Source organism: Neltuma alba, unplaced genomic scaffold (genome assembly GCF_004799145.2).
Source record: "Neltuma alba isolate B1F8T4 unplaced genomic scaffold, ASM479914v2 tig00011457_pilon, whole genome shotgun sequence".
NCBI lineage: Eukaryota > Viridiplantae > Streptophyta > Magnoliopsida > Fabales > Fabaceae > Neltuma > Neltuma alba.
This window is the reverse complement of record NW_021636131.1, coordinates 68288-77842: the sequence shown is the minus strand read 5'-3', so window position 1 is coordinate 77842 and position 9555 is coordinate 68288. Positions and strand designations below refer to the sequence as shown.

General features: G+C 34.5%; 1 protein-coding gene and 1 long non-coding RNA gene across 2 annotated transcripts; both read right to left on the bottom strand.

Moving 5' to 3' along the window:
* Positions 1 to 1689: 1689 nt before the first annotated feature.
* Positions 1690 to 2314, bottom strand: LOC114713745 (uncharacterized). Its single transcript, XR_003737381.1, has 2 exons — positions 2207 to 2314; positions 1690 to 2062 (listed from the first exon to the last, which is right to left on the bottom strand). It is a non-coding gene; the product is annotated as an uncharacterized LOC114713745 (long non-coding RNA).
* A 5154-nt stretch (positions 2315 to 7468) lies between these two features.
* Positions 7469 to 9134, bottom strand: LOC114713743 (L10-interacting MYB domain-containing protein-like). Its single transcript, XM_028898425.1, has 3 exons — positions 8908 to 9134; positions 7774 to 8092; positions 7469 to 7684 (listed from the first exon to the last, which is right to left on the bottom strand). Exons 1-3 carry the CDS (start codon positions 9132 to 9134, stop codon positions 7469 to 7471), a joined length of 762 nt encoding a protein of 253 aa, XP_028754258.1.
* Between the last annotated feature and the right edge of the window lie 421 nt (positions 9135 to 9555).

Here is a 9555-nt window from a genome sequence, read left to right as displayed (position 1 = left end):
CTTTGAAGAATTTATGTTGTTCACAGAGCTTGTCTCAGACATATTTCTATGGAGTGTATTGATAGCTTTGTGAAGTTCTGGTTGCAGTTCATCGGGGAGAGAGGCAATAAAAGTATGCTTGAGATTGACATCATTAGTTCCTTCGAGCATGTAGTATTTTTTAGACATTCTCTGGAAATGCTTTTGCAGGTCTCTTTTATCTAAAGAACAGCATTTCATCTCAAAGTATTCTTGGCGATACCTTTTGTCAATGATCTGAAAATCACCAATAAATTCCTTGTGAATGAGTCCCAGAAGAGTTCCTGTATTATCAACTCTGGCTGCTGCTATCTTTTGGTAATCACTGAAGCTTTGATACCATTCTCTTAATGTTCCTGTCAGTCTTGAGAGAAATTCTATAAGAACTTCCTCAAGATTTGTATCATGCCTGGTAAGCTGCAGGTCAATCCATGTGCCAAATTCATGAAGTCTATCTCTCCCTTTTTTGGGAGGAAGGTCATCAAAAGTGAACCACAGACCTGTAGTAGGTTTATAGTCTATTCTTCTTGGCTCAGATGTATGAGGGACAAATGGTTCTTCATCAAAAGAATCTTCAACTGTAGGACCTGGTTGGACCATTGCTACCTTAGAGATATTAGCATGATATGTCTCAAAATCAAAGTTAGAATTGTATTCAATAGAAGGATCATACTCAGTTTCAAAGCTTCCATCTGTTGATGATTGATCTTTATTCAAGAATTGGAAAGTGGCTATGGTTTTGTTTGGATGAATAACTTCTTTTCCTTTTTCTTTGTCTGGAAGAAAAGTTTGTTTTGGTGGAGATGATGGTGGAGTTCTTATTATAACTCCTTGAGAGGATGGTGTTGGTTCAATAGGTTTAGTGTATGAGGATGATGGGTGGAAAAGTCTTTTCCAGATGAAGGGAAGTGAGGTGGTCTTACTGGAGGTCTGGGAAGAGGATTTGGTTGGACCGGTGGAAGAGTTGGTTGTTGGGATTTTCTCAACTATCTTAGAATAGGATAAGACATTTTGAAAACCTTGCTGTAGTCAGATTCTTTGGGGTAAGAAGGAGGTGATGTGGAATATGAAGGAAGTTGGAAACTAGAGGGGTAAGATGGATAAGGGTCATAGATGATTTGTGAATGATCCTTCGCGATGTCTGACTTGATTCTTTACAAATCCTTTCAGATTTGTGATAGTTCTTGCTCTTTCCTGATAAATTCTGGTCCAATGTATCATTTTTCGATAAATAGCTTTAAATCTGCATCCAGTTGATAAGCCTGAGGCGACAGAGTCATATAAAGCTGTTGGACTTGATTAGAGACCTGGTCAAGCCTGCTCGTCAGAGTATCAATTCTAAGAGTCAACAGATTAAGCTTTGAATCAATCTTTGTCAGGGTTCTATTCTGGCTGATTGCATTCTGGGTCTGCCAGTTAAGAACTTCTTCTGTTGTCGAGACTGTGAATGTGATACACCTTACTGGTAGGAAGCATCAGACGATGAAGATGAAGATGGATGGTCTTATTCCATCAGATATGCTGTAAAAAAGAAAAAGGAGAATACATCTCTTTGTTCTCACAAGAATTACCATCATTATCATGATGATGATGATCATGATCTGAAGCAGAAAGCTAGAAACTGGAAGGTTCCTATTCCTCCTATTCCTTCTAGCCATTACAGAGAAATAGTGAGAAAATAGAGCAAGCCATTACAGAGAAATAGTGTGATTAAATCTTATTTCCAAACAACTGGCCTAATCTTGATGCGGATCTGCTTGATTTTCAAGTCTTTTTGTTGCGCTGGCCGTGAAAATAGCCTCTAGGGTTTCTTTCAAAGGGGCCACTGTAAATGATTCGGCCATTCCCACCAGGAGCTTTCATAATTTTTCTGCCATTAGTACCACTACCAGATCTACACCCACAAATAACAACAGCGACGAGGCCAATATCCACACCTCCGATAACCAAATGCCTAACCTCAACATTTCCTTTCACGAAATCGATCACCCTTCCTAACAAATTCTTACCACTCTCACACAAATTTCTAGCGCTCTCATACCAGCTCGTATTTTTGGCGCTCTCTAACAAATCTTTGGTGCTCTGAGACCAATTCACGCTCTTTGTCTTGTCTAAGAAAGCTTTAGTGTGCTCAGACCACTTCACATTTTTTGTTTTCTCTAACAAATCTTGAGCGCTCTCGGACCACTTTACGTTTTTGGTTCTCTCTAAGAAATTCCCAGTGATCTCAGACCAGTTCTTGCTTTTGGTGCTCTGAAACCAATTTTCAATGCCATCAAACCAATTCTTTTTTTTGCTTCACCGCTAATTCGTGAGCAGTGATTACATACACAGAGCAGTGAGATCGGAGGGGAAGGAACGTGGTTCTTGCTTGCTCGATGAGCTCGTCCTTTGACGGATATCATGACGTGTCGATCTTTAATTGCTGGTGCTATATAAAAGTTAATGGAATACGATCCCTGCTCACTTTATTTCTAAGATTCCTATGATAATTCGGCATGTGAAAATATTTTGAACAAAAGATAATTTCAATACACATAATTAATAACTATATTTAAAAAATATTTATTTATTATAATTAACTGAATTTTTTATTTTTTATTAATTACTTATTTAACTGTTATATTAGGGAGTGAGGTAGTAATAATAAAATCAAATCCCATCAACTTGGCAAGTGCTTTTCTTCATTGAGCCAGTTAATTAATTTTGATAGATTAAAAAAATTTAATAATTACTTAAGTTTGATATAATAAGATTTAATCTTTTTAAAATATTTCTATATAATATTAGATTATGTATCAATTTATAAGTTAAATAAATTAGTTTTAAAACAATGATAAATCTAAAAGACAGAGAAAATCCCTTACAAAAATTTAAATAACTCAAATTTTATTTGGATCATTAAATTTATCAAACTCTTGGTCAGATCATATGATCCAAAGAGGGATTTTAAAAATTTCATGAAATAATTCTAATGCTTCTTTCACTAAAACAAAAAAAAAAATCTAAATTGACATGTTTCATTTCAAAGTTAACACATTTTAATTATAAATTAATAATCTTTTATAGCCATAACATATTTATAATAAGTCTTTAAATAAAATTTGATCACAATCTAATATTGAAAGTTGACACGTTTCATTTCACAGTTATCATATTTTACTTCTAGATTCATAATTTTTTGTCTTCTTGACACATTTATAATAAGATTTTGAATAAAACTTCATCAAAATAAAATCCTAAAAATTAACATATTTCATTTCACAATTAGATACATTTTAATTATAAATTAATAATTTTTTATCTCCATGACACAACATACTTGTAATAAGTTTTTAAATAAAATTTTGCATAATACAATCTGAGAAAGTAATGCTTATAATAAGTCTTTAAATAAGAGGAGTATTACGTATGATAAAAAAAAATCTAATTATTATTCTTAGGGAGCATATGGATGAAAAATAAATTATAATTTTAAAAATAATTTTATGATATATGAAATAAGTATAAGAGAAATTTTTTTAAAAAAACACTTTTAGGAGAAACTAAACACTCTTTTAATGTGTTAGATAAAAATATTTTATATGTTAAAAAAATAGTATTATTTTTAATCTAATATTCAGTACTGAATGATCATCCTTCAGTTCAACTATATCCACCCTTCTTGCACCTTGAATACTATAAATTCAGAGAAATTCATCGACAAAGTTGCTTGTGATGGAAATAGCTTTGTGTTTAAATATGAGATCTCTTGTTCATATTCTACGAAACTTAAATATGAACCAATTAAATAACAATACCATAAACAATTTGGATAAATTCACTAGTCACATGAATAGAATACTACTCTTCCACTTTACAATATAAAACTTATTTAACTAATTTAATTAAATTAAAAAATTTAAGTAAATTAGTTAATTATAATAAATATGACATATTTTTAAAAAAAATATTTTAATCATGTTTCTTGATTCGCTTCCTCTCTCTTACTTGGTTATAACTGAATAATAATAAGAATAATTTTTAAAAAAATAATAAATGTAAAAAAAAGTCTTACATTTAAAATAAATATTAACTCTTCTGTCTCTGTGTGTGTGTAGGAAAGTAGGTTTTAGTCTTTCTTCAAAGTTGTCCCTGTACGCAGTAGCTCTACTATCCTTCCCATCCTCTTTTCCTCTAGTATCCTCCTTTTTCTCTTCACAACTATTGAATCAGAATTCTAATGGTCTAGATTTAACATCTTATAAAAATAATATTATTAAAAATAAATAAATTTAAACTGTTAAAATCTAATATGAAAAGTCACAATCGTAATAAAAAAAATAAAAAAAGTTTGCTCTATAATAATAGTCTATAGCTATTAACTATTCAAATTAGATTTTAACAGTTTAAATTTATTTATCTATTCTTATAATAATATTTATTTTTATAAAATATTAAATCTGGATCATTGGAGTTTTGATCTAATGGTTGTGAAGGAAAAAAGAGAATAGTGAAAGAGAAGAGGATGGGAAAGGCACCGGAGAAAATCCAAACCCTATAAGTAGAAGACGAGGATGACGCCATTTTCAGTGCTCTCAGACCTGCTCATTGTTCTTTTACACTAAACCGCAACAGTACGTACCCCTCCTTGTCGTGTTCCTTGCCTATAAATAATACCCATCATGTCTTTAATATAGCACTGATTTAATTAATTTGATTAATGAAGTTAGATAAGCTAGTTAATTATAAGAAATATGACATGTTTTTCATAAAACACCATAATCATTTTTCTTAATCCTTCCTCCTTTACTTACTTAATTATGGTTGAGGGAGTATCTATAGATGTATTAAAAAAATTGATAAATATGATAAATATATCTTATATTTAAAAGTAAAATTAATTTAATAATTAGGTTCTATATTAAAAACTGGATAACTAAATAAATAATATTGGTACGTACGGCTCGTGGAAAGAGCCTTTTGCTTTTCTAGGACCTACTTTTCCGTTTATGGGGGTGTTTGGATGAAGCAAAACCATGGTTTGCAGAATAGCTTTTGGAGAATAGATTCTGGAGAGAATAGATTTTGAAAGAATAGATTTTCTGGAAAAGTGATTCTGATAAAGTGAGAGTGTTTGGATAATTATTGTCAGAAGTGCTTTTTGATATGTAGAAATTACTAAAAAGGACATAAGTTTAAATGATAATTACATATAAGATATATTTCATAATATATGTTTATTTGAAGTAATAAATTTATTAATAATATATATTTTGGCAACATAATAAATATGGCATAAATAATATAAATAATAAGAAATTAGTGTGTGTGTATTAATAAAATAAATAAATATGTTTATAGGAAAATGATTTATTTTGCTAAAGAAAATATTATTATTTCACAAAATTAAATAACCACACAAAAAAAATTCATATTAATTGTCTTAATAATAGAGGTTGCAACGAAATATATTTGTTCAAGTAGGTTTTTTTAACAACACATTACATTATCTGAAAAGAAAAAGAAAATAAAAGGGACATAACTATTCTTGTATGTAGTGAACAATTTGATCTCTTATAGAGTCACGAAGCCGAGCCATGTGAGATGAAGAATCTACTGATGAAGGTATATGTGAAGATCCAACTCCATCATCATCATTTTCTTCTACATAAGAACCTTCTTGTTCAAACTCAATGAAACCAGGATCAGAAATGGATGTTGATCTAATGAAGTTATATGTATGGCCATCGTTGCACAAACAATTTGAACTTGTGTTGAAAAGTCATAGCTCGGCATGTTTCCTAAAATTGCAAACTTACTCTTCTAAACTCCAAAAGTTCTTTCGATAGTGCTCCGTAGACTTGAGTGCAAATAATTGAACGCCTCATTATCATTTTCAAGTGCAGATGACCTTCGGAAATCAGGAAGATGGTAGCGTTCACATCTGTAGGGACCAAGGTATCCCATGGGTATCGGATAGCCAGCATCCACCAAATAATATTTGCCTACATGAAATATATGATTGGTGTCAATAAAATTTGTTTTCTAACAGTGAAGCATAAATAAATTGTAGGAATTTAAAATATACCTTGAGGCGGATGGGGAAAGTTCATGGAAGGAGTTGTGAGGGCGTGGTCAAATATACGAGCATCATGCGCACTACCTTCCTATCCGGCTAATACAAAAGTGAAGCACATGTCCCAATCGCAAACCGCCATTACATTTTGCGTCACTCTTCCTTTCCGGTTAATAAATTTTGTTTGCTCAGTTGCATCAACAATGCATGAAATATGTGTTCCATCAATTGCTCCAATAGCATGTTTGAAAAAGGGCCAATATCGACCACTGGGCCGTATTTTTGTATGCAAATGCTGAAACGTTGGATCTTTTGGTTTGATGTTGGTAATAGCAAGTCTACAGCAAGCCAGTAAGACATTATGAAAATGTCTACTAATTGTCTCCCCTGAATGCTGAAATCTTTCTTGCTGCATCCTACTACTAAGCGCATGGCCAACGGTATTTAAAAACATTGCAACCATTTCATGTATCCTAACATTTCTAGTTTCTCTTAGACCGTGTTGTTGCAATTCTGTGCAAAGACTAAAGAACACTTCACTTTCCATCCTAAACATGTTATAACAACGATTGGAATGGCCTTGTAAAACGTCCCTTACCCATACCTTGCCTGTATAAATACTTGTATGCTGGGGCTCTTTACACAAATGAAGAGAAGCATATCCACCAACCGCTACTGCAACTTGATCAACTTGTTTTTTGTCTTGTCCTGTGCACATAGACATAAAATTCAGAAACCCTGATAAGAAATTACTTAACATTTAACAAGAAAATAAGTTGTTTAATTCCTACAAAAATTAAGTAGTCACATAATACATAAAAATAGATACAAATGATCATAGTCATCTTCTAAGTCACATAAAAATAGATACAAATTATCACAGTCATCTTCTAAGCAACATAAATGAAGTCTCAATCCTTAGTTGCATGCTTCAAGAAGATCAGTAGTTTTTCCCTCTTGTTCTTCAGAGCCACATACATCTCCCTTGTAGCTGGCTTATCCATAAGAAGTGTTGTGCACCAGCCAAATAGATCAGGATCATCAACAATTTCATCAACTTCATTAAGGTGCTCCATGACTCCCGCAATTGACGTCTCATAAGCACGTGCTTCTTCTTCTAGCTTCCTAGCACGTGCTTCTGAAATCTCTTCATGTTCACGCTGAGAATCATTTTCATTTGCCTGAGCTATCCTGCTTAGTGGATCCGCTATTTTCATAGTGGTAGTAGATTTCTTCTTCATGGATTCACCCTTTTTTCTAACTCCTAATGAGCTACTAGGTCGACTGCCACCTGTGCTTCTACCCCCACGAATGGTTTCCTATCTCATTCCAGTGTTGCCTCCACTTCCTCCACTTCCACTTCCTCCACTATTGTCATTGAATGTGACTGAATTAAACTCCCCGCTTATGCCAGTTGGTGCCCAAAATTTCATCACTATCTCCAGATCCTTCTTCCATATCATTTTCAGGAACTCCTTCGCTTGGAAGTGTCATGGAAGAAGGTGCCCATGACTGTGGTCCAGTCGCAGCTACAGACCCAAAGAGTTGAGTCAATTCAGCCCGAAATTGAAGCCCTCTTTCTCTAAATTTCTCATAGCCTGGAACTTCCTGCGCATTCAACACCAAAAATATTATACATTATACAAAAAAGGTTAACATGGGAGAAAATACAAGCTCAAATAAAATTAAATGATTACCACTATTTTCTTCTCCCACCAATCATCAGGGGTACTAACAGTATTCCTTTCGGCATCCCACCCTAAACCTGTCTCACGGAGCAGCCTATCCCATAACTGCCACTCCTTTCGCAAGGTATCATATTTGTTCTTTAATTGGATTCTCGTATAAACTCTCCCAGTCTTTGCAGTAAAGTTCTCCTCAATACTTGTCCAAGCAGGCTTTGTCAAGCTAGTTCCTCTTCTTCCCCCCTTTTCAACTTCTTCAATACACAGGTCAATAAAGACCTTTGTGGCTTTTATATCCCACGAAGCTTTGCCATTTTTTTTATTCATTATGCTATAAACCAATTACAACAGTTCAGTTATCACAAATTTAACCCAAAAGGCATACCATTCAGTCCAGGAGATATGATATAACAGGATAGTATTTAACAAGTATAGCGGCGTGTTCTATAATCCAACGGTATACATACACATTAATAATTATTTTTTTTCCCAGCATCCAGGAGAATTCATTTCGGTTAATTGACCCAATTTGGCTACAACCAATAATCAAAATCCCATACATATAACACTACAAAAGCAACCATCAAGCACAAAAGAAAAAAATTCGACCGTCCTGTCTCCGAAATAAAATCGACCAAACAGAAAATTTGATCAACACCCACCAAATGCTCTGTCTCTCATACACACACACGAAGCACAACTAGTCACAACCGAGATGTTTCCCATCGTATACACACACACATGATTACCATCAAACAAAATCAGCCTCTACAAGTGAACATAGCATAGGCAACCGGTGAAACCAACATCTGATTCGAAAGAAAAAAACGACGCTGACGGAACCTCTGTTTCGGGGAAAAAAATGACGCTTCACAGAATTTCTAATGCACCAGATCTCCAGCCACAATGACCGACGAAAGAAGACAGCTTACCGGAAGGAGTTGGATCTGACCGATGGAAGAAGACACGGCGACCAAAGCTTCGGAAGGGCCGACGATGGAAGAATGAACTAACTTCAGATGAACTGACCAGCGACGATACCGGAAATGGAAGGCTCGGATCAGGAAACCCAATACGCGATCTTCTTCTCGGAGGCTGAGAAACACCTCGTCGGCACTGAAATTCCTCAGCGGTTCACGATCTCACCGATGGGATGAAGAGGCGACGGCACAGCACGAATAGGACAAAAGGCGACGGCACAGGAGAACCGATTTCTTCAGTAGGGGCGACGGCACAGGAGAAGGGAAATCTTCAGAGCAGTGGGAGAAGGGGCGACGGAATGGGAGAGAAGAGGCCGAAGAATGGGTCTTGACCGTGAGCTGAATGAACCCCGCGTGCTTGTTCCCTTCACCGTGGAGCTGACTGTTGAGCATTTGTTGGGGAGAGCCAATAAATTATTCCCTTATCTGGAAACCGTGAGCTGAATTGAACCCCCGCCTGCTTATCTGGAAACCAAGGTTTTGTTGGGCAAAACCAAGGTTTTGCCCAAAACCTTGGTTTTAAAAAAAATGGGGGTGTTTGGCAAAAAAGCCAAACACCCCCTATATGATGTGATGACCTTCTAGCATCAAATTCCTTTTTCTTGTTCCCGTGAGCTTCTAGCATCAAATTCCGAATGGCTAAAGCAACCATAGCTAATTATTATTGCTATTTTCTGCATTGAAATTAAAAAGATGTTTAGATATCATCAAAAATATTTTTTTTAAAATATTCTTTCACAAGTCATGATAAATTGTAAAATTATTTTTAAAACTATGATTTAATTTTTTTATCTAAACACTTTTTAATTATCTA

Bases quoted from the DNA above. Each gene is read 5' to 3' on its own strand.
- LOC114713743 (XM_028898425.1), bottom strand. From the start codon at position 9,134: ATGCTCAACAGTCAGCTCCACGGTGAAGGGAACAAGCACGCGGGGTTC. The intron at 8,093-8,907 runs GTGAGATCGTGA...ATTGGTTTATAG, and splicing joins GTCGCCTCTTCATCCCATCG to CATAATGAATAAAAAAAATG. The intron at 7,685-7,773 runs GTAATCATTTAA...TTGAATGCGCAG, and splicing joins GGTGGGAGAAGAAAATAGTG to GAAGTTCCAGGCTATGAGAA.